The sequence below is a fragment of the Salvelinus fontinalis genome, chromosome 7 (assembly GCF_029448725.1).
Source record: "Salvelinus fontinalis isolate EN_2023a chromosome 7, ASM2944872v1, whole genome shotgun sequence".
Taxonomy (NCBI): Eukaryota; Metazoa; Chordata; class Actinopteri; order Salmoniformes; family Salmonidae; genus Salvelinus; species Salvelinus fontinalis.
The window spans coordinates 23,105,740-23,131,629 of NC_074671.1; the positions used below are offsets into that span (position 1 = coordinate 23,105,740).

The 25,890-nt window shown below is 41.6% G+C and overlaps 1 protein-coding gene across 3 annotated transcripts; it reads left to right on the forward strand.

Moving 5' to 3' along the window:
• Nucleotides 1-10,286: 10,286 nt before the first annotated feature.
• LOC129859240 (polyadenylate-binding protein 2-B-like) lies at nucleotides 10,287-25,807 on the forward strand. Of its 3 annotated transcripts, none has more exons than XM_055928750.1 (7): nucleotides 10,287-10,794; nucleotides 12,431-12,539; nucleotides 14,284-14,351; nucleotides 14,609-14,715; nucleotides 15,922-16,009; nucleotides 16,636-16,790; nucleotides 25,261-25,807. In XM_055928750.1, the coding sequence occupies exons 1-7, from the start codon at nucleotides 10,648-10,650 to the stop codon at nucleotides 25,445-25,447; spliced, it is 861 nt and encodes a 286-aa protein (XP_055784725.1). In that variant the 5' UTR covers nucleotides 10,287-10,647; the 3' UTR covers nucleotides 25,448-25,807. The 3 variants fall into 3 exon arrangements, with proteins under 3 accessions (XP_055784725.1, XP_055784726.1, XP_055784727.1); XM_055928751.1 differs by lacking the exon at nucleotides 25,261-25,807 and adding an exon at nucleotides 24,344-24,780 and having other exon boundaries at nucleotides 10,290-10,794; XM_055928752.1 differs by lacking the exon at nucleotides 10,287-10,794 and adding an exon at nucleotides 10,831-11,181.
• The last annotated feature ends 83 nt before the right edge of the window (nucleotides 25,808-25,890 follow it).

The following is a 25,890-nucleotide window of genomic DNA, read 5'->3' on the forward strand; positions in this document are numbered from 1 at the left end:
ATTAATTTCACTAGTCTCTTATAGGCTTCATGTAATCATAGCCAAGAGTTGATGTTTTTGTAAATTCATGATAAACCTAGAGCATAGCTGACTTTTTGCCATGGTTGTACTCTGCTGCATGTAAGGTGTGACTAGTTATATGGTAATGACAGTTCTGTCTCCATCAGGAACCTGGGGCCTCATTTATCAATATGTAGTCACAAATCTGCATAAACCATGCTTTGGATCATTTCCAAGCTGTGAGATTTTTCAATATGAACGTTGGCTTGAGTGTGTGTAAATTTACACACAGCCATGACCAGTGCCAAGTGTTGGATGAAGGGATCTGCTTGTCAAGCGTAGAATGGGGAAAATATGTTTAAAATGTGTGAAATTGAGAGTATTTCAATTATTTTTCGATGTCATTGTTTTTGCATTGTGAATGCAACGTATCTTTGACATGCTATATATACTGAACAAAAATATAAATGCAACATGCAACAATTTCAAAGATTTTACTTGAGTTACAGTTCATATAAGGATATTGATCAATTGAAATAAATTCAATAGGCCCTAATGAATGGTTTTCACATGACTGGGCAGGGGTGTTGCCATGGGTGAGCCTGGGAGGGCATAGGCCCACCCACTTGGCAGCAAAGCCCAGTCAATCAGAAGAGTTTTTTTTTTGTCATAAATACTCCTCAGCACTGTCCCCCTTCAGACGATCCCGCAGGTGAAGAAGCCGGATGAGGAGGTCCTGGGCTGGCATGATTACATGTGGTCTGAGGTTGTGAGGCCGGTTGGACGTACTGCCAAATTCTCTAAAATGACATTGAATGCAGTTTATGGTAGAAAAATTAACATTAAATTCTCTGGCAACATCTCTGGTTGACATTCCTGTAGTAAGCATGCCAATTGCACACTCCCTCAACTTGAGACGTGTGGCATTGCGTTGTGTAACGGAAGTGGCCATTTATTGTCCCCAGCACAAGGTGCATCTATGTATTGATCGTGCTGTTTAATCAGCTACTTGATATGCTTCACCTGTCAGGTGGATGGATTATCTTGGCAAAGGAGTAATGCTCCCTAACAAGAATGTAAACAAATTTGTGCACAGAATTTGAGACAAATAAGCTTTTTGTGTGTATGGAAATTTTCTGGGATATTTTGTTTCAGCTCATGAAACATGGGACCAACACTTATATTTTTGTTCAGTGTAATTTGATCACATCAGTGCATTTGTTACGATAATAATCCATATACAGTACAGTCATTTGTTAAATTAGAGGTACATGTGAAAGTGAAACCATTGTTGAAATACTATAAAAGACTGAGATAATGGGAAGATGAATGAGAGATGGAAGATCTTGCTTGATTTGGCACACGCTGCATTTCGCAGAGAGCATGTTTTAAGAGACCGGTGGGACTTTTTCTGAACAAAGTACAGATTTGCTCATTAGATATAATTTCCCTAAACCAATCTAATAGGGTAGACCTACTTTAAGAAGGCAAACACATGCCACTCCGGTGCACATCCAGGTGGACCATTAGGACAATTAAGTTGCTTTGGCAAATATACTTCAAATGACTAGGCACCACTCATCAATAAGCATCCATCTCCAACAGCTCCCTCCTGTAGGCGTATAGGTCAACTTTGCTGTTCTGCAGAATGAACGAGTCGTGCGTTCCACCTTGCCACCACATTCAGCAGCGTCTTTTGCGCACAGCTCCCGCTGAAAAGTGTCGTTGCCAAAAACCCTTGGATGGATAGCACCAGTGGTGTAAAGTACTTAAGTAAAATTACTTTAAAGTACTAAGTAGTTTTTGGGGGTATCTGTACTTTACTTTACTACTTATATTTTTGCCAACTTTTACTTTCACTTCACTACATTCCTAATGAAAATAATGTACTTTTTACTTCTTACATTTTCCCTGACTCCCAAAAGTACTAGATACATTTTTTATGCTTAGTAGGACAGGAAAATTGTCTAATTCACACACTTATCAAGAGATCATCCCTGGTCATCCTTACTGCCTCTGATTTGGCAGACTCACTAAACACAAATGCTTCGTTTGTAAATGACGTCTGAGTTTTGAAGTGTGCCCCTGGCTATCAGTAAATTTAAAAAACAAGAAAATCGTGCCGTCCGTCTGGTTTGCTTAATATAAGGAATTTTTAATTATTAATCCTTGTACTTTTACTTTTGGTACTTAAGTATATTTTAACGATTACATTTACTTTTGATACTTAAGTACATTTTAAACCAAATACTTTTAATGGGTGACTCACTTTTACGTGAGTAATTAACTAGTAAGTTATCTTTACTTTTACTCAAGTATGACAATTGGGTACTTTTTCCACCACTGGATAGCACTTTGATGTGCACCGGAATGGCATGTGCTTGTCTGTCTATAGTAGGTCTTAAATCTTCGCAAAGATCTTATAAGATTGGTTTTGGGAAACGATATTTGATGCGCCAATCTGTACTGCAAAAAAAGCCCCACCTGTCTCCAAAACGCGCTCTCTGCTAAATGTAGCGTGTGCCAAATCTTCCAAGAGAGCAAGATCAGTCATCTCGCATTCGATTTCCCATTGTCTCAGTCTTTAAAAAAAATGATTTCAACAATGGTTTCACTTTCACACATGCCTTTAATTCAGTGGTTCCCAAACTTTTATAGTTCCTTACCCCTTCAAACATTCAACCTCCGGCTGCGTACCCCCTCTAGCACCAGGGTCAGCGCACTCTCAAATGTTGTTTTTTTTGCCGTCATTGTAAGCCTGCCACATACGATACATTTATTAAACATAATAATGAGTTTTTGTTACAACCTGGCTCGTGGGAAGTGACAAAGAGCTCTTATAGGACCATGGTCCAAATAATAATATAATAATAATCAATAATTTTGCTCTTTATTTAACAATCTTTTTATATAAAACATTATTTGTTCATCGTAAATTGTGAATAACTCACCACAGGTTAATGAGAAGGGTGTGCTTGAAAGGATGCACATAACTCTGCAATGTTGGGTTGTATTGGAGAGAATCTGTCTTAAGTCATTTTCCACACAGTCTGTGCCTGTATTTAGTTTTCATGCTAGTGAGGGCTGAGAATCCACTCTTACATGGGTACATGGTTGCAAAGGGCATCGGTGTCTTAACAGCTCGATTTGCCAAGGCAGGATACTCTGAGCACTGCCCTATCCAGAAATCTGGCAGTGGCTTCTGATTAAATTACATTTTCACAGAACCACTTGTTGCAATTTCGATGAGGTTCTCTTGTTCAGATATCGGTAAGTGGACTGGAGGCAGGGCATGAAAGGGATAACGAATCCAGTTGTTTGTTTCTGGAAAGTAATTGCACACCCAGCTCACTCAGGTGCTTTGCTATATCACATTTGACATTGTCTGTAAGTTTGAGTTCATTTGCACATACAATGATGGAAATACCTGTGTGTTGTCCTTGTTAATGCAGACAGAGAAGAGCTCCAATTTCTTATTCATAGCCTCAATTATGTCCCGCACATTGAATATAGTTGCGGAGAGACCCTGTAATCCTAGATTCAGATCATTCAGGCAAGAAAAAACATCCCCCAGATAGGCCAGTCGTATGTGAAACTCGTCATCATGCAAGCGGTCAGAAAAGTGAAAATTATGGTCAGTAAAGAAAACTTTAAGCTCGTCTCTCAATAAAAAATGTAAAAACGTGTCAATACTTTGCCCCTTGATAACCAGCGTACTTCTGTATGTTGTAAAAGCGTTACATGGTCGCTGCCCATATCATTGCATAATGCATAAAATACATGAGAGTTCAGGGGCCTTGCTTTAACAAAGTTAACCATTTTCACTGTAGTGTCCAAAACATCTTTCAAGCTGTCAGGCATTCCCTTGGCAGCAAGAGCCTCTCGGTGGATGCTGCAGTATACCGTTTGCATGCGCGTTACCACTCCACTATGTCTCCCTGTCATGGCTTTTGCGCCATCAATACAGATACAAACACATCTTGACTACCAAAGTCCATTTGATGTCACAAAGCTGTCCAGTACTTTAAAAATATCCTCTCCAGTGGTTTGCAGAAGAGGATGTCTTCCTTAATTTACCACCCATAAACGTAACAGACATACAGTATATCAGGAGCTGTGCCAGGCCCGCCACGTCTGTTGACTCATCCAGCTGTAACGCATAGAATTCAATGGCTTGTATGTGAAGCAGTAATTGTTTCGAAACATCTCCTGCCTTGTCACTGATGCATCGTGAAACAGTTTTGTTTGATGAAGGCATTGTCTCAGGGGCGAAAATCTGAGATCAACCTTGGAGGGGACAATTACATTAAATTTTCTCAAGAGCAATTCCTGAGGGGGACACCAAAAGTAGAGCTGTAACACATAGCATACGTTGTTAAATGTATATTGAGGAACCATAATTCCTACAACTGGATAATTGATAGGTACAGTAGTTAACTGAAGGGTTTTCCCAACTTGTTCAAATGTTTAAATCATTATAATTCTACTACTAATAATAGTTATAGCAGTGCTCCTTACCAGTCCAGTATGTATGCAGGTATTCGTACTTACAACCAGCAATATCAAGAAAGGTCAGTAGGTGACAATGGTACTGTACACTGTATGGGTGTAGTTTTCATAAATACAATGAACATGGTGTGATCACATCTAAAAGAATCTCCATTGAGAACCATCACAAAGTTGGTCTCCGTATTGAATTGACCTTTTAATTTGACTTTTTCTGATACATTTATATAGTCATTAAATATGTCCACCTGGCCTGAGTCTACAATATCTTTGCAAGAACAAAAAGCTTAAAATAAGTACAGTTCTAAAAGTAAAATAACTACTTCAATGAAAAACCCAAATAAATCAACCAAAATATCCTTCAGTCAGTGTCTCAACTCTTCAAACAGCAGCTATGGACAAGTATGTCGCACAAAGTATGCAATTTTAAATAAAATAACATGAAATAAATCATTTGTAAGTGTACTAAAAACTACTAAACAAAAGAACAACTATCAATTACACCATGGGTTCTCAAACAGGGGTCCATGGACTAATTGCAAGGGGTCCGTGAAATAAAAAAGTGTAATGAATGTAGTCAGTACCACAAGGTTTCCAGTAAGTTTACATATAATATAAAGGGGGTGGAGGTCCCTGAGGACCGCTCAAAACCTTGCCTGCCTTGCCTCAAAATATGCAGGGGTTCCAGTACCCCAAAAAGGTTGAGAACCACTGCTATACACACTACTGAACAAAAGAACCGAGCATATGTTTGCGGGTTTCCTCAACAACACATCAGTTGGCACTTTCGCAATGCCCTCGCCTGTTGTCTCCGACACCCTGTATAGCCCAATAAACTCCTCGTGAGGGACAAGGTCATGGTCAACATAACGCAGACAGACATTCTCCTGTTCAGCACCAGAGACATCTTGAGTACCATCAACAATTAATGAAAATTGTACAATCGGAAGAGACCTAATCTCAGCTGCAATGCCTCGAATGACTATTGGCCATGATGTTCAGAATTTCATTATGTGCTTTGGGGCCTGTGTACATTGTGGTACGCTCTGTTAACCACTTCAGTAAAATGGGATCATCCTCTTCTGCCCTAAGTTTCAAAATCTGGTATAAATTCCCACTGTCATCCGTGTGGCCTCTAAAGGCTTGTCCCTGTCTTACTACATGCCGCACCGAACTAACAATTTTCATCAAGCAATGCCTTGCGTCATCCTGCTGTTTACCCCACGCGCTGGACATAACTGGACACTGATTGGATTTAGCTGGTGTGCTGTTACAATTACAAAGTGGCGGTGGGTTTGGCAATTTTGATGTGCTGTGAATTTTTCAATGCCTTTTCTCCAGTTCCTAAATCCTGCACTAACGAAGGCAGCATCAGCTCTTTGGCCAAAAGATGGCTGGCTTGAAAACCCTTGGCTACAGTGAAAACACAACACTCCTTTTATTGATGGATTATAATGTAGCCAGGGGAAATCGCAAAACCATCTCTCTTGAAACGTCAACACTCTGTTGGCAAGAGTTTGCGGTTCTATAAATTGTGGGTGTGGCTGATATGGTTTTGTGCCATCACTGTGGTAACTGGACAATGCTGTGCCACTGTCCCCTATACTGGTGCTGCTGGCAACAAGGGTGACACTTGGTCCTGCCGTGGCTGTGACACTGTCCTCTGAAGTCTCTCTCCCTGGCTCTTTCCCTTTCACCACCCTAACTGACTCAGTCTGTCTCCTAGAAAATAAATAAGGTGTTTGCCGTACTCCTAACTACCGGTACCCAAAACTACACAATTAATCACAACAGCAATACCATTGCCGTAAACAAATCTTAGTTTAGTCACCAGTTTAAGTTGAGAGTGGGGGTATCCATGGCATTTTCCAATTATGTCCCTATTTTACAAGTCAAAAAAATTGAGAACCTTTCATAATGTTGCCAAACAAAGACTCAAGAAACTTACCTGAGACTCCCTGTCTGCCAATCTGTCCCTGCATATCTGTCCCCAGCTCTGCTGTCTGTGTGCCATCTATTGCCTGCTCTGCCTAATGACATCATTGTGAAACATTTCCATTAGCATTTTACTTCTTTCTTATGAACATTTTATCAACTAGTCTTTGAGATATTAGGATACTAGAGTTCTTACTATGCGTTTTGGTGTACTGACAAATACTCTGATGTCCGTCTTACTTTTTTCTGCCATTTTTCTACCTGGCTGGCTGGCTGGCCTAGCTGCACACACACACATTTACACAACACATGCTGCAACCTTTTGTAATTTAAATAGTTTGTTTCATATTGGCTGGCTTCCAACAATAGCTGAATTTGTAAAGCTAGCGAGCACCAATTCCGTTTCTGTGTGTTTGCTATAATCTTTGCTACCTGGCTAAATAAAGGTGAAATAAAATAAAATAAAAAAAGTTCACTAGCGACAATTTATCTTTTGCAACGAGACCATTATATATATTTAAGACAATGGTAGAAGAGAGTGTAGTTCTGTTCTGTTCAGTTTGGACTTCAGTTTATTGCTAACCTTATCACAGGGACGTCGAAGCACTACAGCTGCATGCTGATCTTGGAATAAACTGACGATAGCAAAGATTCCATCTTTGACGACGCCACATAAATGGAATAGGTACTAGCTAGCTTGATAGTTAATGTTTGCTTTAGTTTGCGCGCTAGCTCTGCAAATTCAGCTAGTGTGTGAACCCTGCCAACATAAAAATAAATAAATAACATTGCTATGGACCTGCTATGGATTGACTGGATTAACCTCACGTCAGTTACGTACATGTCCCTTTCGGACAGTAGATACGAACCCTTTATTACCTTGCCAGCTAAAGAACTGTCAGTGGATCAAACCATTGTGAGGCAAAGGGCGGGGGGGGTCGCAATCTTTTGAAATTTAAATGCGCTATTAAGTGTCTATAATCAGCACAAGTGCTTTCATTGCGTATTATTAATATTATTGAAATTACATAGTTATGTTTACAGTGATATATTGGGGGGGACAAATCATATTTTTCCCAAGATGGGGGGGTCGTGTCCCCCCTGTCCCCCCTGGGATTTCCGCCAATGCATTGTCTGTATAGTTTTTTGGGCCTTTTCCCCCAGCATTGTCCCAGCCATATCTGCGGCAGCAGGAAGAACCGAACAAGAGACAGGGGCGTTGAACCATCGAAGAGGCGCAAATATGATGAGAACTACATTGATTTGGGGTTCACTTATATTGGGAGTAGTGCCTTTCCCCAGTGACAGTGTGCGATATGTGCAAAATTACTATCTCACAACTCGATGAAACCTTCACTCTTGCGCAGACATTTAGAAACAACAAAATAAGCCATGGGAGTTTTTTGAGCGAGAATTAAGACAACTTTCAAGTAATAAGACATGTATAAAAGCAAGAGATACCATTAATGAGAAGGGGCTAGAAGCGTCTTATATGGTGAGCTACCGAGTGGCTAGGACAGGCAAGCCCCATACTATTGTGGAGGACTTAGGTTCAACGCCCCTGTCTGTTGTTCGGTGCTTTCACGGGTAATGGGGCAGAAGCTCTTCAGCTGCATCAGATTCACAACTGTCAGTGTCCATGCTAGCTGGGCTAACAACAAATGTAGAATTACTGATGCTAGCATTAGATGTGTTCATGGAAGCAGAACAACTTGTGTCGTCGACAGGTGCAGGTGTAGTACTGCTGGTAGTAGCAGTATTATCATTAGAGCTGGTATGTGTCTCTATGGGCGCGGGCCTTACTTTTTTTAACCATTTATCAATTTTCCAGCAAACGGAATGAGCAGCAGCTACGTTTGGCTACATACGGACCGTTAGTGGAATTCCCGCAAGAGAGTAACGGTTAATGTGATTGGATGTTAATTATTTGACTAGGATACCTGTATTTGACATTGTGTTGCTATTTCGCTGAACACTAGATGGTTTAATTTTATTTTTGGCAGTGAAATGAGGCTATTCAGGCGAGAAAAAAAACTCACCCAAATGTATAGCCCTGTTGGAAAATATAAATAGACAGTTTGAAAATGTGAAAAAACAAAACCCCCAAAAAGTTTTCTTTTTTATTTAAAACATCTGAATCACATTTTTATTTGGCGTACCCCCGACGGCATTGCTCGTACCCCTGTGTTACACGAATCCCAGTTTGGGAATACCTTCTCTAATTGAACAAAATACTTGACTTTATATGGATTATTATCTTAACAAATGTACTGATGGGTGTCAAATTATACATAGCCTGTTAAGATACAGTATGTTGCATGAATTCACAAATCGAAAAATTATTAAATTATTAGGCCTACTCTCACAATTTCACACATTTTCAACACCTTTTCCCCATTCTACGTTTGACAAGCAGTTTCACCACTTGGCACTGTGCATACACATGGTCATGACTGTGCGTAAATTTATGCACACACAAGCAAACGTTCATATTGATCAATCTCACATTTTGCTTGGAAATTATCCCACGCATGGTTTACGCACAGATTTGTGCCTACGCATGATTGATAAATGAGGCCCCTGGGCTGTTGGTGTGGATGGTAGAGCTCTCATCTCTGGACCGCAGGATAGTAAGATAGCACCCAATTACAGTACTTATGTGTACATCACTGCTGGCAGAGGTGAGATACCTATAGGGCCTTTGTGAAAGCTCATTTGGATAGGCCTATGGGGCCTGGACACATGGACGCAGTAGCATAAGCTGATGATAGTTCTACTGCATCTGTGAGAAGCTCTCAATACACATTGGTCGTCTACAGTTAGATATTTACAGTTATTACACATCCAGCAATTTATTTTCTAGATTACAACCTAATCTGTAACCCAACCTGATCTGGTAGTTTAATAAAAACAAACTGTATAAATTACATGGTAAACATTTAGCTATGTGCTTTATTCACAACACTTTCTCTCACGAGACTTTTCTTGCAGTAACATCAATCCCCACCATTTCTGAGAATTGTTATCATTTTTATTATTTTAATATTGAAAGTGTGCCTTGCTGCCAAAGATAGGTCATTGATTGAGGTGGATTTACCTGACTCGAAGGTGTCACGCTAGCAGCAAATATTTATATAATTTAACCAAGACAGACCACAGCCTGTCGTTTCCAATGGGAAATAATTAGTCACAGTGGGCAGAACAAGCAAGGAGGTGGGAAGAGCCAAGCACGAGCAAACGAGAGACTATTGGCACGTTCTAGCATGCGTCGATTTATTTCCGTTTATTTTTTACACCTACTCTGTGTGAAGTGCGCGTGTGCAATAACTCAATTCGCCTTTGCACTCCTTCTAATTAACGTGATTTAAAAAAATATATTGGCAAAGGGTAAAGTGTACAAGACTTAGTCCACTATGTTCATAACATATTCTAGTTTTGGGAACAGAAAACTGTAATGAGATCAAACGTTTAATCGATGAGAAATTTTGTAGAATGTTCCATCTTTCTCGTTGCCGGGCACTGGGCTTTTTCTCAATACCAGATTTGGTAGTTTGTGGAAATGCCAAGCGGATGCTTCACATTTATACATCCGGTGAAATATCTGTCTCATTGTTCTATCTGTGCTGGTGGAGTAGCAGAGAATTAATGAAAATACAGTCATAGGTCGAAAGACAAATTGGATGGGCTTTGTGATTGACATACTTCTAATCGAATCAGAGTTTGAAGTGTAAGGCGAAATTGGTAAAAATGCATAAATGTGCTGCCATATATCCAATAGACGACAACGAAAGACGGTAGAAGGTGTGTCTACAATGCTTAATTGAGTAATAAGATTGCGAGGTTACGCCCGCAGTACGTAACTCCACCCCCGACTTCCATTTCTGAACTGAGGACACAGCACTCGTGAAGAGAATCTTTTATGTTATGTATATTTCTTAATGTAAATCAACTGTAACGTTAGGCTCTCCGCTGAAACGTCGATACACACACACACACACACAACTGAAGTAGCCTTTGCAATTGTAGTTGGTACCCGTTCGGACAGTGGCTAGAGTCGAAGCTGGCCTTTTATTTCACGTTTTAACTTTGCTAAGCGGCGGTTTCCGCCGTTTTTTTTCTTTCGCCCCACTCACTCCCGCTGTGTGAGTAGGGGCCTGTAACGTTGGTTTAAGCCACGAGGCGCGTCGGATAAACCGGAATTGGGAGATGGCGGAGTTCGGTAACGGAATGGACTCAGGGATGACGGAAGAATCCCTGCTGGACTCAGACCCAGGGCACCCAGAACTTGAAGACCCGGGTGTTGGCGATGAGGAACCTGGATTAGAGGAGGGAGAGGCCGCGATCGAGGACCCGGTAAGTGAAGGGCATAGTTTATGCCCAAAACCTCACTCAAATTGAGACAATACATGTGTATTGTACGATAGAGATTGCGGGTGTAAGCACGTTATTTTAAGCTGCAATCAGCTATATTTTTTTATTCCCGGTGGTGTCTTTTTTTAAATCTCTTGGTTGATATCCGACATTGAGGCTCAGTAGAATGTGTGGTGACATGCGTGATTTTGGCGGCCATTTTGGCGCAGCAGCGTTGGTAGTTTCTCTGCGCCAGTACTGTCGACCTAGTGGGGAAAAAGTATTCGTCGCAAAAATGCAAGACGGAGATGTAGACAGGGGCGAGGGTAGGACAGGCCGCCATTAGCCGCCGGATTGCGAGTCCATCCGCAGACACTGCGAGAGCTCACGGTAAACACGCCTCCTTTCTTTTCTCATACGCTGACAGCTGCTGTAATGGAAGCGCTAATGCGCGTACGGAACATGATCGTCAACTCCGTGAATTTTAAGTGATGACTTGTAAAAAAGCTTTAATGTTTTGACTTATTATCTAACTGTTACATAGCTAAAATGCTAACAGAAAATTGTGGCACTTGCTCTGTTGTAGTTGGGATTAATGGATATTTGGGCTGGATAAAACGTTAGTGGGAGGGAGCCGACGAGTTAATGGTAGTTGGCTGGCTAGCTAATAATTGGGATGTTGCAGACATGCACCTGACACGCATGTTTATTCTCTCAGTAAAGGCATTGAATGACTTGCGAAACGCAAACATTTTTAAACATGTAATTTTGACTATTAGTAGTTATTTTCTCTTGATAAATTAGTGGGTTATGGATATTACTGTGGTAGTGTGCAAAGATGCGGGTTGAAAATACTCAAATTAAAGCTGTTGGCTTGCATTTAAATGTTATCTAGAATGTTTCTGATTTGTATATGGATGTGTGATCCTGGTCTTTAGCATAGAATGTGTTCGAAAGAAATTCTGTAAGCACGAGACTGGGGGTGCGGTATTTTTTAGGGCTGGGCTTGCATCCTTCGATATTTTCAGGAGGGAATAGACTACACTAAATATGCGACAAAATGCAGTCAGTCATCACCAAATCAAATAAGCCATGTAGTTTCCTCTTGAAGCTGTTGAATTTGTCTATTGGTTGTTATGATCAATGGGGCCATGTAAGACATCCCCAAGACCTGGAATGGATTAACCTGCAATGCAAATAGTGTCAGTAGTGAAGGATGGATTTGGAGCAACTCCCATTGCGCTGCAATGCAGCAATGTCAAGGAGGCCTGAACCCAATAAGGGATACCACCCAACAGGATGTATGGCACCACCGTCTTATTGGCCATCACTGGGGCGGTGGGGATCCTTGCTGAGCGAGCAGTCTGTGAAATGAATGGTGAAGCCTGATACAAAGACCCCGGGCCGATGGTCATGTGCTGCGAGCCTGATCCACTCAGCAGCCAGTGCAGGAACAGGGTCATCTTAGGCTACTGAACTGCCAAGTGTGTCATGCGCTTGCACGGCATGGATGAATACGATAAAATCATTCCTTTAGTACATGTTTCTTGTTTTCTTCCCATTATGTGTCTGTCAAGCCTGCCGACTAGTGTGGTGTGTGTTGCTATTGATGTATTGATTTATATATAAAAAAAATCAGGAGCTGGAGGCGATCAAAGCTCGGGTGCGAGAGATGGAGGAGGAAGCAGAAAAGCTGAAGGAGTTACAGAACGAGGTGGAGAAACAGATGAATCTTAGCCCTCCACCAGGTGAGTTTATTTGGGAAGAAAGTGATAAGGTGCCTCTGAACATGTCTCCCAAAAATTACTGTTTGAGAAGACCGAATGATTTTTGTACTTCACAGAAGTTTCGAGAGCAGCTACAAGACAGAGATTAATTAATATCAAACCCTTCCAAATATACACTACTGTTCAAAAGGTTGGGGTCACATAGAAATGTCCTTGTTTTTCAAAGAAGAGCACACAAAAAATGGCCCATTAAAATAACATCACATTGATCAGAAATACAGTGTAGATGTTGTAAATGACTATTGTAGCTGGAAACGGCAGATTTAAAATAAATATATATATTTTTTAAAGGAAAATCTAGAGGCCCATTATCAGCAACCATCATGCCTGTGTTTCAATGGCATGGTTGTGTTAGCTAATCCAAGTTTATAATTTTAAAAGGCTAATTGATCATTAGAAAACCCTTTCGCAATTATGTTAGCACAGCTGAAAACTGTTGTGCTGATTTAAAGAAGCAATAAAACTGGCCTTTTTGAGTATCTGGAGCATCAGCATTTGTGGGTTCGATTACAGGCTCAAAATGGCCAGAAACAAGGAACTTTCTTCTGAAATTCGTCAGTCTGTTCTGAGAAATGAAGACTATTCCATACGAGAAATTGCCAAGAAACTGAAGATCTAGTACAATGCTGTGTACTACTACCTTCACAGAACAGTGCAAACTGGCTCTAACCAGAATAGAAAGAGGAGTGGGAGGCCCCAGTGCACAACTGAGCAAGAGGACAAGTACATTAGTGTGTAGTTTGAGAAACAGATGCCTCAACTGGAAGCTTCATTAAATAGTACCCGCAAAACACCATTTTCAACGTCAACAGTGAAGAGGAGACACCGGGATGCTGGCCTTCTAGGCAGAGTTGCAAAAAAAAGCCATCTCAGACTGGCCAATTAAAAGAAAAGATTAAGTTGGGAGAAACAGACACTGGACAGAGAAATTGGAAAAAAAGTGTTATGGACTTGCAAATCTAAGTTTGAGGTGTTCGGATCACAAAGAACAGTCGTGAGACATTGAAAAGATGCTGGGGGAGTGCTTGACGCCATCTGTCAAGCATGGTGGAGCAAATGTGATGGTCTGGGGGTGCTTTGGTGGTACAGTGTGAGGTTTGTACAGGATAAAAGGGGTCTTGAAGAAGGAAGGCTATCACTCCATTTTGCAACGCCATGCCATACTCTGTGGACGGCGCTTAATTGGAGACAATTTCCTCCTACGACAGGACAATGACCCAAAGCACAGCTCCAAACTATGCAATAACTATTTAGGGAAGAAGCAGTCAGCTGTTATTCTGTCTATAATGGAGTGGCCAGCACAGTCACCGGATCTCAGCCCTATTGAGCTGTTATGGGAGCAGTTTGACCGTATGGTACGTAAGACGTGCCCATCAAGCCAATCCAACTTGTGGGAGGTGCTTCAGGAAGTATGTGGTGAAATCTCTTCCTCAACAAATTGACAACTAGAATGCCAAAGGTCTGCATGGCTGTAATTGCTGCAAATAGAGGATTATTTGACGAAAGCAAAGTTTGAAGGACACAATTATTTAAATTCAAAATCATTATTTATAACCTTGTCAACCTTGTCTTGACTATTTCCTATTCATTTTGCACCTCATTTCATGTATCTTTTCATGGAAAACAAGGACATTTCTAAGTGACCCCAAACGTTTGAGTGTATATAGTGTAGTGTATATAAATTTGTCTCAATTTTGCTCTCTAGCCGGTCCCGTCATCATGTCCATCGAGGAGAAAATGGAAGCCGACGCGAGATCTATCTATGTTGGAAACGTAAGGCTTCAACCCTCTCCTTAACCTCAGATGGTGTTTCTATTTTGGGTGAATGTGGAATTCACCTGGTTAGGTGTTCAAGGTGATTCTATCATATGATGAGTGTAGCAGAGTTTCAAATTGACATCATGCACGATTTCACACTACTTTGAATGCAAAAACCTCAATTTGGGGTTTGGCTCTGAGTTGATTCTGTATGTGGATTTGACTAGCCACTGTGTCAGCGGTATCTCACTGTTCTCCTTCTCTGTGGACAGGTTGATTACGGCGCCACGGCGGAGGAGCTAGAAGCCCACTTCCACGGTTGCGGCTCTGTCAACAGAGTCACCATCCTGTGTGACAAGTTCACAGGGCATCCCAAAGGGTAAATGCCTACACCCTCATTCCCTCCATGTGCAGTAGTGCTCTTTCACTTACAGACCTGTGAGTACACGATGCAGCGTTCTTCTATCAGTCATCTAGAGTAAATAAGACGTTTACAGCCTCCACCCTAAAGATTGTGTAGACACCATTTTACTAGCGATACCCTCTCGGCATCCCAGAGGGTAATTCCCTACATTCTATGTGCGGGTTAGAGAAGTAGTGCACCTTTATTCACAGGTACGTAAATACATGGTCCTAGTCATCTAGAGCAGTGTGATCTAGAGTTAAGAAGACTTTCAGCCTCAAGATCATCTACATGCTCACAAGTCTGATCATCATGTTTTGAATTGAATGATTTTGTACATGCAGGCCTTTATCTCAATGGGATTTTCCTGTTTAACTAAAGGTTAAAAATATTTAAATGATCCGTTTGCCACTGATTCGCATGAATCCATTATTGAATAGATACAAGCTGAAATTCCCAAATGTAAGGTTACAGATCTGTGTTCAGCCTACCCCTTATTTTGTCACATTGCTCATAGGCCTAGTCTGTAGGTGCTTGCTTGGTTAGACCTTCAGAGTGTGGTGAGGGGGGGGGGGTTGTCAGCAAATTGCATATCTGCATTCACTTGACATCTTCATAGGTTTTTGAAAACTATCAGAAATAAACCGCACAATGCAGAAGTGTCTATCACTTAGCAACAGCTAAGGAGGAGAAAGTGGCGTTCTCGAAAGACTGAAACCACATTGTCCTAACTTTCTATAGAGAGATGACTCGGACTGCAGCACAGAGGATTTCTTTACTGACATGGTGGTCTAGCTCACTCAAGTGCCTATGTCCATTTTATAGCCACGCGCACAGATGTACAATTCATGACTAGTATAAAAGCTTTTATCATTCCTTTACCACTTGAAGTAATGCAATTAAACTAGCTAATATTATTCTGTTTGATTCAGGTCTCAGTAGTGTTACTTTTAGTTAATTGAAAGTAACTGCTTATTCTAATAGCCTGGGGTTATTTTCTAAAGCTTGTATTTGTGTATGAGAAACCAGTTAGGATGATCAGGTAGCTAAACTGTTGCTCATCACACATTTTATTCTCATTATTAGGGAATTATTGAAAAGAGGTGTCCATGATTTTTCAGTGAATTGTGCCCTGTGATTTTAGTGCTTCATGACGCTCTTTTATTTCTGCTGCTGTTGCAGGTTTGCCTATATCGAGTTTTCAGACAAGGAGTCTGTGAGGACGGCCATGGCGTTGGACGAGTCTCTGTTCAGAGGAAGGCAGATTAAGGTGAGGACGCAACACTGTTTCATAAACCTGGTTTCCATCCAACCTTTTTTATGCGAGTAAAGTACATGTTGGGGGAAAAAGTCACGCCTGTCATGGAAACTACAGATATTTATGCCAAATATTGATATAATAACCATAATTTTGAAGTAAACTTGGGCGTCACGTGATATGCTGTGTGGTCCTCCCACTATGACTACAGTTTATTAGGTTACAGATTAATTAAGTTAACTTCCCAGGGTGATGAAAGTGCATGGTGAGGAGTTTGATGTGCCTTTGCACGACATCATCACGCACAGCCTTTTTTGTCTGCAGCAAGTCAGTTTGATGGAAACAAGTCTCTGATTTGCGTATATTGTTTTTATGCAGATTTTAGAATATTTGTATGAAAATCTGTTGCCAATTGGATGGAAACCTAGCTACTGTCAGTCAATTCCGTTTCAAATAAATTAAAGAAATGGGGAAAATCTAAATTCTGAGCAATTTAGCTGTATGAATTGAATTTCAGTTCCATTTCCTACATTAACTGGGTGTTAAATGGGACTGACCCCTGTGCCCTTCTGAACTCTGTGAACCTGTGCTATTGTCTAACCTGTGGTTTCCTGTTTCCCCTGTCTTGATCCTGCCAGGTGGGTGTGAAGAGAACAAACAGGCCAGGTATCAGCACCACAGACCGCGGGTTTCCTCGGGCCCGCTTCCGCTCACGAGGAGGGAACTTTAACCCGTCGCGCGCACGGTACTACAGTGGCTACACACCGCCCAGAGGCAGAGGACGGGCCTTCAGGTGAGCACCCCGGGACACTCATACCCTGAGACTGAGAGACAGCTGGCCATTACCTGGGGGAGGGGGATAGTATGGAAAAGTGAGGGCGAGTGAGTTGAAGGGCAGTAGAATGAGTTGCTGAGTGAGATTATGGAGGAAGTGTTGATGAGCAGAGAGGGAGATGGTGGGCAGTGAGGACACCGTAAAGCCTGAAGCACCCCCCCCCCCCCCCCTTCTACAGTGCCTATAGAAAGTCTACACCAGTCTAATCTTTTCACATTTTGTTGTTACAAAGTGCGATTGAAATAGATTTAATAAAAATATTTCATTGATCTACACAATACTCCATAATGTCAGTGAAAATAAAATTCTTCACTTTTACAAAGGAATAAAAAATTAAATTACAGAAATAGTTGTTGCAGAACTAATCACCCCCTTTGTTTAGGCAAACCTAAATTAGTTCAGAATTAACATTTTACTTGAAGGTTCTACACAGGATTTTAATTAATAAACATTTTTAAATGTTTACATTTTTAATCATTAAGCAGATGCGCTTATCAAGAGCGACTTATATGCTGACCAAAACGCACGCACGCCCGCCCGCATGTTGATTTTGTCCCCCCACACCAGAAGCGATCAGGGCACGCAGGTTGAAATATCAAAACGAACTCTGAACCAACTATATTAATTTGGGGACAGGTCGAAAAGCATTAAACATTTATGGCAATTTAGCTAGCTAGCTTGCTGTTACTAGCTAATTTGTACTGGGATATTAACATTGGGTTGTTTATTATACCTGAAATGCACATGGTCCTCTACTCTGACAATTCATCCACAGATAAAACGGTAAACTCAATTTAGTTTTTTGTCATCTCCTCCTTCAGGCTTCTTTTTCTTCTTTGGACTTTATATGGCGGTTGGCAACCAACTTTACGGCGCATTAGCACAAAGATGAACTGAATGTGGACTTCAGTTCATCTTTCAATCACCCATGTGGGTATATGCTCCTAAAAACAAATGAGGAAATGGGAGAGGAAAGACTTGCTGAGCGCCACAAATAGAACATAATTCTATTTTAGCACCTGGCCATGCAGACGCTCATGAGCAGTGTGGGTGCAATGATTGAGTAACATGTATGTGTACATTTATTTTGCAGAGCACGCGACACGAGCAGTGTGGTCAGCATGTTACAGTATTGAGCGCGGACATTTTTCATACATTTATTTTTTGTACTGGCCCCTGTGGGAATCAAACCCACAACCCTGGCTTTGCAAGAGCTATGCTCAACCAACTAAGCCACACGGCTTTTGGAATTTTCGCGTTGTAATTTCAGAAAATGTCCATAATATCTGCTGCTAATAGTGGAATGATAGTGTTACTTACCCGCCAGTGTTGTGATTGGCTGTGATATTCGGCTATTGATTTCTCCCGCCAGAGCAGCAGGTGTTGTCAAAATGTTCTGACTTTGGGCTGCGTTATCTAGAGGAAATGGCTCTGTCATTTCCTGGATTCTAAAATTCTACATTGTTCACTCAATTTCAGATTGTGTGAGTAAACTAGCAGTGAATAGTGTAGTGAATAATTGTACCATTTTTAAATGGCTGTGAAATATATTTTCAATTACAAGAAATATAGTTATTAGTGTTTTGAAGCTGGTGAAACAAAACTGAAAATTGCGGTTTGGACCACTAGTTTCAGACAGCTGTTTCAGCCTACAGTAGCAGCCAATGTGTGGTGTTCGATGTAGGCCCACATTCCATGAGATGTGGAGAAAAAAAATGCAGGGCTTTATATTACCCTGTCTGTTTATCCACTTGTCCTTCAGACAAGGTGACTGAAAATGTGTTGTTTGAGGCAAGAAACCACTTTACAAGGGCTCCAGTGGTGCAGCGGTCTAAGCGGTCCCTGTTTCGAATCTAGTGATTGGGAGTGATTGGGAGTCCCATAGGGCGGTGCACAATCGGCCCGGGGTAGGCTAAGGTAACTAAGAATTTTCTTAACTGACTTGCCTAGTTAAATAAATAAAATGCATTATTATTCACATGCCATTTATTATAGAGAATCAGACAAACTTTGCTACCCATTGCCTTTGTCTTATAAAAGCGAAGTAGCCAGTCTCAAAATATGGCACTTTGCATATAGGCCTACTGCAGGTCTGGGTATGGCGCACCGGTCTGTGTAGAGTATGGGCCTGCGTCGAGCCTGTCAATGCAATAGAATACATATATGAATTTATATATATATTTTGTGATATCAAATTGGTAGTGAGTCTTGTCCTGTCGCTGCAACTCCCCTACGGACCCGGGAGAGGTGAAGGTCGAGAGCCGTGTGTCATAAAACACGACCCTGCCAAGCCGCACTGCTTCTTGACACACTGCTCGCTTAACCCGGAAGCCAGCCACACCAATGTGTCGGAAGAAACATTATTCAGCTTGCAACTGAAGTCAGCTTTCAGGCGCCCGGCCTGCCACAAGGAATCGCTAGAGCGCGATGGGACAAGTAAATCCCGGCCGGCCAAACCCTCCCCTAACCCGGACGACGTTGAGCCAATTATGCGCCGCCTCATGGGTCTTCTGGTTACAGCTGGCTGTGGCACAGCCTGGGATCGAACCCAGGTCTGTAGTGACGCCTCAAGCACTACAGTGCCTTGGACCGCTGTGCCATTTGGGAGTTCCTTGCAATAGAATCCTACGCCAATGCTCTCTACCTACAAGAACATCCCTTGCACAGATAGTTTTGCATACTAAGTCTTGCATTGTTTGTTTTGTTTTCGGTATGTTAGATTGAAAGTGGCTAATATTGGGGCCTCGAGTCAAGCACAATTCCCACAGTAGAGCGAAACGTTGATAGTGTTAAAAGGGTTCAACTCTAAAAAGTTGAGTAGTTCAATCTCGTGCTTCTCTGCACGGGCTGATTACTTCAGTGCAGCAGTCTGTGGGGAGCTGAATGATAAAACAGCTATTTCCATGTTAAAATGTTATGGGATGCAGTTTTCTGTCATTTAAAAAAAATTGTAGGCCACTCTTGTAGGCTTACATTATGATCCAGTAGCCTACTTGGCCACTTAAGTTGTACCCGCTTTAAGTTACAGTTTTAAGTTTTCACAGTAATTGCACAGCGGAAGTTGCATAGAATTTTCACAACGTTCAAGTTTGCACTCAGCAGACCTGAAATGTACCCAGTGCTGGGAAAAAATTTAGCATTTTATTTTTGCAACTAGGAGATGGCTGGACGATTTCCACTAGATAACTGTTCCGACTTTATGTTTTCACATTTTGACAACTGTCGCTGCTCTGGCAGGAGAAATCAATAGGAGAATATCAGTGTTTCACAGCGTTGTGATTCGCTAATTTTACAGATACAGTATATTATGGACGTTTTCTGAAATTACAATGCAATTTTTTTTTAAAAAGATCATATGTACCACCTTTAACAAATCACATAAGTTATATGGACTCACTGTGAAATAATAGGGGCTGATAATTTAATGACTACCCCTTCCTCTGTCCCCAATAAATCTAAGGTTTATGTCAAGTATTGAATTTCATGCACAGATTTAACTACAAAGAACAGTGAGCTTTTCGTAAGGCAGTGATTGGTAGATGGGTAACAATAACAAATCAGACATTTAATCTCTTTAAGCATGGTCAAGTTAATAATAATGCTGTATTAAACCACCCAGATGCAGTCATTCTTCTAAACTGAGCTGCAGGATAGGAAGGAAACTGCTTAGGGTTGTCACCATGAAGCCATTGGTGATTTTAAGAGCTACAGATTTCAATGGCTGTGATGGGAGAAAACTGAGGATGGAATCAACAACATTGTAGTGACTCCACAATAATGGCCTAAAAAGAGAGTGAAATATTCCAAAACATGCATATGTATGCAACAAGGCACTAAAGTAATACTGCAACAAAAACACAGCAAAGGAATGCTTTTTTTTGGCTTAACTGCAAATGCAACGCAACACATCACTGAGTAAATGCCTTACTTTTAAACATGGTGGTGGCTGCATCATGGTATGGATATTTTGACATTGGCAAAGACTGGGGAGTTTTTCAGGATGAAAAGAAACCTAATGGAGGTAAGCACAGGCAAAATGCTAGAGGAAAACCTGGTTGTCTGTTTTACACCAGACACTGGGAGAGGAATTCACCTTTCAGCATGACCATAACCGACAACACAAAGCCAAATTTACACTGGAGTTGCTAACCAAGAAGTGTGACTCTTCCTGAGTAGCTGAGTTAGACTTAAATCAGCTTAAGTCTATGGCCAGCCATGATCCTCAACACCTTGACAGATCTTGAAGAATATTTTTTTTTAAATAATATTGGGTAAATATTGCACAATACAGCAAAGCTCTTATGAGACTTACCCAGGTAGCCTTGTGATTAAGAGGGTTGGGCAAGTAACTGAAAGGTTGCTGGTTTGAATCCCCAAGCCGACTAGGTGAAAAATCTGTGCCCGTGAGCAAGGCACAACCATAATTTCTCCTGTAAGTCACTCTCGATAAGTGTCTGCTAAATGACTCAAATGTACCCAGCTGTAATCGCTGCCAAAGGTGTTGTCCATTTCAAGGTCCTAAATTAGTGTTTTAATTTTTATCTTTAAAGGTTAGAATTTTGCTTTTTGACAGAGTATATTGTGTAGATTGACAAATTATAATTTAAAAAAATATGTTAATCCCACTTTGTAACACAATAAAATGTGAAGAAATCCAAGGGGGGTATAAACGTGTTCTATAGGCACTGAATGTCTATAAGCCTGCCTGTAGTGGGAGGGGACTGAAGCATTGGCTAGCATTGCTGAACAACATTCCAGCAATATCAGTGAAGGTGTGTATCCAGAGCACAGTGGAGGAGAGGTTCCCTTTTAGAGTGGGGTTATGGTGAGTGGAAAGGTAAGCGAGACTGGTGGAGGGAGTCAAATGGGTCAGTCGGTGTGGAGCGGTCTTGTTGCATGCGCCACCTACAACCGTTTCAGAGGAGGCAGCCAAACTCTCAGTGCACGGCAGTGCGATCCTCCCAGGCTGTACATGTATGCGTGGCAGGCTCTTTGTACGACTTGGACATACATTATGTATACATACATACTGACTGAGTGAGTGAGCATCTCTCCCAGTGCTGGTCATTAATGCTTAAAAAGGTGACAGGCAAAGAGTGACTTGTCTGATTTTGTTTTCATTTGTTTGGTGCTAATGGTTGTATTCCATTTTAGAATGTTGACGCGACCATAAGAACAATTAAGATGCCATGTAAGTTTTAAATGCAAATGGGTGTCTTTAGTGTACCATGGATGGCTTCTATAAGTTCTCTAGGTAGGCACGTTAGCGTTGTTGCTTAAACATTAATTGGCGCGTGTGTATATTTATATAGTATTAGTTTTCCTGCTGTACTTTTCCGCTCAGTTAACTAGATGTTGTTCTAATGATTCACTGTTAGGAGACACTGTGTTCAGAGAAATAGATTATATCCATCCTGTTTGTTCACCTGGTGCAGCTGCTCCAGAGCCGTCTTTTGCCTGTGACCTTTCCAAAGCAACATCCCTGCAATCTGTATTTGTTTTCAATCCATACAAAAGCCTACCCCCTATGTATGTAAAACCTGGAGTGGATCAAAGCGCTGTGCACTGGGAGTCTGGTGTGTCTCCCTGGAGTGTGTGTCCTGCTGTGTCTCTCAGTGTGAGGTGAGAGGGGGGTTCCCATGATGACTCATTGAGTGCTCACGGTGGAGCTCTGTCTATGGGCCCATGTCCTGTTCAATATGTATTGCTGAGAGACTGAGGGCTGCAGAGCAATCAAAATGAGCATCCTCACCAACTGACATGCAATGAGATTCTGACCAATGGACCAACCTTTCCATTCCCCTAGACTAATGGTATCAGTTGGTCATCTGTAGTACCTTATTTGTCCCCCCTCTGTGGGAGCTGCTGATATGATTGAACAATCACTAATAAAAAAAGTGTCCCGCTGAAATATGCTATCTGCAAAGTCCTATTTAAGACAATTAGTAGGATGACATGTGATTGGAAATGATTTTGGTGAAGTCAGAATCTCATGTTCCATGCACTCTGATAGATGGCTCATCAGCCTGGTCTCATAGACTACACATAATATAGTAAATGTAAAACCGGGACACTCAAATTAGTATGATATGTTACATTTTTAATATGGTTACATAATACATAAATCGCAAACGTCTCGCAACCCAATAGGTTGCGAGTGCAAATCTCATCACAGATAATTTTGGCTAATTAGCAACTTTTCAACTACTTAGCATGTTAGCTATAACTTTAACCGTTTTAGCTGACCTTAATCCTTTAACCTAACTCCTACACTTAACCCCTAGCCTAGCTAACGTTAGCCACTAGCTAGAATTCGTAATATCATACATTTGCTGGTTGAGAGAATGTCAAGTGTGCAGAGGGTGGCTATTATTAAGAATCTATGTATTTTGATTTGTTTAACACTTTTTAAATTACTACATGATTCCATGTGTGTTATTTCATAGTTTTGATGTCTTCACTATTATTCTACAATGTAGAAAATAGTAAACAATTTAAGGAAAAACCCTGGAATGAGTGTCAACTTTCGACTGGTACTGTATGTTACGAATTACATCATACGAAATGGGCGATGAACATCCACAAATTTAATACGTACAAAACATATCATACTAAATGGAGCATCTTTAATTTATGTACAGAATAATATGAAATTCTCTGAGACCAGGTTGCGCTCATACATATTAGCCAGAGATGGGCTAACCTAGGAGTGGTTGATTGTTAACTACACATTGGTGCATCAAATACACTTGGCCAGGCAGTCCCACCCACTGCCTTCACTTCCGGAATGGAGGGTTCATTCCTGCAGCCTGATTTTGACTTCAGCATTCTAACCAGTGGTTTCTGCTTTAGTGTAACCCCTGTGTTTGTGGGCACTGGATGCCTGGGTCTGACGGTGGTGATGTGTGAGAATGGAAAAGCAATGTGTGATTTTGATGCTGGCTGTGTCTTTTTTTTGATTGTCCAGTCCAGGTTGTCAGGAGAATGGGTCAGTCAAGTCTGTTAGTCTGCATGCTGGAGATGAATGTGGCCTGTCCTATAGCATGTGAAGGACTGTTCTAGTGTGTCTGTCATTCTGTTGGGAGGGTTTGTGAGGTGGGTTGGAGGCTGCTGTTCTCAGGTTCTCTCCCAACAGCGACCTCAGGAGCTGCTCTCACAGAGAGAAAGAGGAGAGAGAGAAAGAGGGAGAGCGAGTGCCTCACTGTCCCCACACCCCTACTATTATTTTTATAGTCCTGTATAATCTGAGAATTACACATTTTACTGTTGACAAAGCTGGTTTCGGCTTCTTTCTGTACTGTCAATTATTCTTAAATGAAATTGTGGTAACTCAACACTTATCAAAGGCATAATGCCATTAAAATCTTTATGCACCCCCCCAGTCTACCTGAATGATTGAGATCTCACCAGGCCCCCGTTCTACCTGCACACATACACACACTTCACACCTAAAATTGGTGTCTGTCTTTTTAAGCCAAGAAACTCACCCTCTTTTTCTCTCTCTTTTCCAGGGGCCGAGGGCGAACAACATCGTGGTATTCCCCTTACTAATACCCCCAAACCCCCTTACTATCACCTCCTTGTCCCCATACAAAAAAAGAATGAAAAAAGTCCCCCAATAAAGGAAGGAACCCTGAGAAGAAAAAAGACAAAAAAAAGACAAAAAAATATCTATAAATATATCCTGGACAGACAAACTGGCCGCAGTGTGCGATTGTGTGTGAGCGTGCGTGTGCGGAGTTGGTGCGGTCACCCTGGTAAGGTATATGATGGCCCTTGGGGAGATTTGGTGGCATTTCTTTTGAGAAGATGTTATCTCAGGCTGCAGATGTGTCTCCTTTGTCTGGGTGTGAGGGTCACAGCCAACACAGCCCCCAAATGCTTACATTCGAAAAGCAAACATCGAGGATAAGTCAATCTTTTTTGCTTTTTTTTATGTACCGTACATGTGAAACTTCCAATAGCAAAAATGTTGTTTATTTTTTAGGTTGTGATATTGGAGTTCTCATATTCCCTTGTCTCTCTGTTCTCTGACCAGTTGCCACTTACCCTGCCCCATCCTTTAACACATCACTTTTGTTACCATCTCCCTTTGGTTCCATCCCATGCTCTCTTGTTTTCAGTATCTTCCAGCATTTGGTCATTCTGACAGCGATTGCCTTTCAGTGGGTAAATAAATAAATGTAATCTCCTTTTAGCCCATGGCATTCACCCCAAGAAAGCATGGCCAGAGCTCTGCCAACTTTACTTTTTTTTTTGTGGGTCTGGTACTTTTTTTTTCTCCTTGCACCCCTCTGCCTTTTCTGTGCTGCTTCTCCTCCCATTTGTCCTTCACTTCATCTCCATATCCTTCACCTCTCCATGTTCCTCTCTCTTCTTTCTCCCCCTCTCCTCTCTCTGTATATTAGACCACTTCTTGTCGTTTCAGGTTTCAGGACCAGTGGAGGCTGACAACCCCTGCTCCGGTGGCCGCGGCGCCCCCCAATGTCTCGGCAGGGTCTCTCTCTCTCTCTGCTCCTGCTATGCACACTCACCCCATCCTGTCTGTGTGGGGGGGAGGGGGTCAGGGCGATCACAGGGCTACCGCAGGGGGCATTTACTACAACAAGCGTTGAGCTGTCTTACACACACACACTAGGCCCACACACTTATTGTGCAGACACTACACAACCAACCACCACACATATTTATAGAGAGAGCTAATGTCAAGATGGCAGCAGCTGTTTTAGTTGGGAGAGTGAGAAAGATGGGACCAGAGAAGGGGTGGGGGGAGTACTAGGGCCCTGGCCTGATCTCGGACAGGGGCTAAAGTAATTAAAAAGAGTGGAGCTTTTATTTTAAGGGGGGTGGGTTTGTGTGGAGGGGTTTGGTTTTTGGAAACAGGAGTGGGTTTAAAAAAAAAAAAGTTTAGCTTTTTTATTTTTAACCCATAAGTCTGTAATTAGAAGAAAAAAAATAAAGACTGTAAAAAATGACATGTTTGATTTTTGTCCAAGAGTTGCAAAGCATTTTGGTAAAATTTAAGCGGTCCAAGACCGGTTCAGACCGACATGTTTGT

Coding starts and splice junctions, on each gene's coding strand:
- LOC129859240 (XM_055928750.1), top strand. CDS start 10,648: ATGGCGGAGTTCGGTAACGGAATGGACTCAGGGATGACGGAAGAATCC. Junction 12,540..14,283: donor GAATCTTAGCCCTCCACCAG/GTGAGTTTATTT, acceptor TTTGCTCTCTAG/CCGGTCCCGTCATCATGTCC. Junction 14,352..14,608: donor GATCTATCTATGTTGGAAAC/GTAAGGCTTCAA, acceptor CTCTGTGGACAG/GTTGATTACGGCGCCACGGC.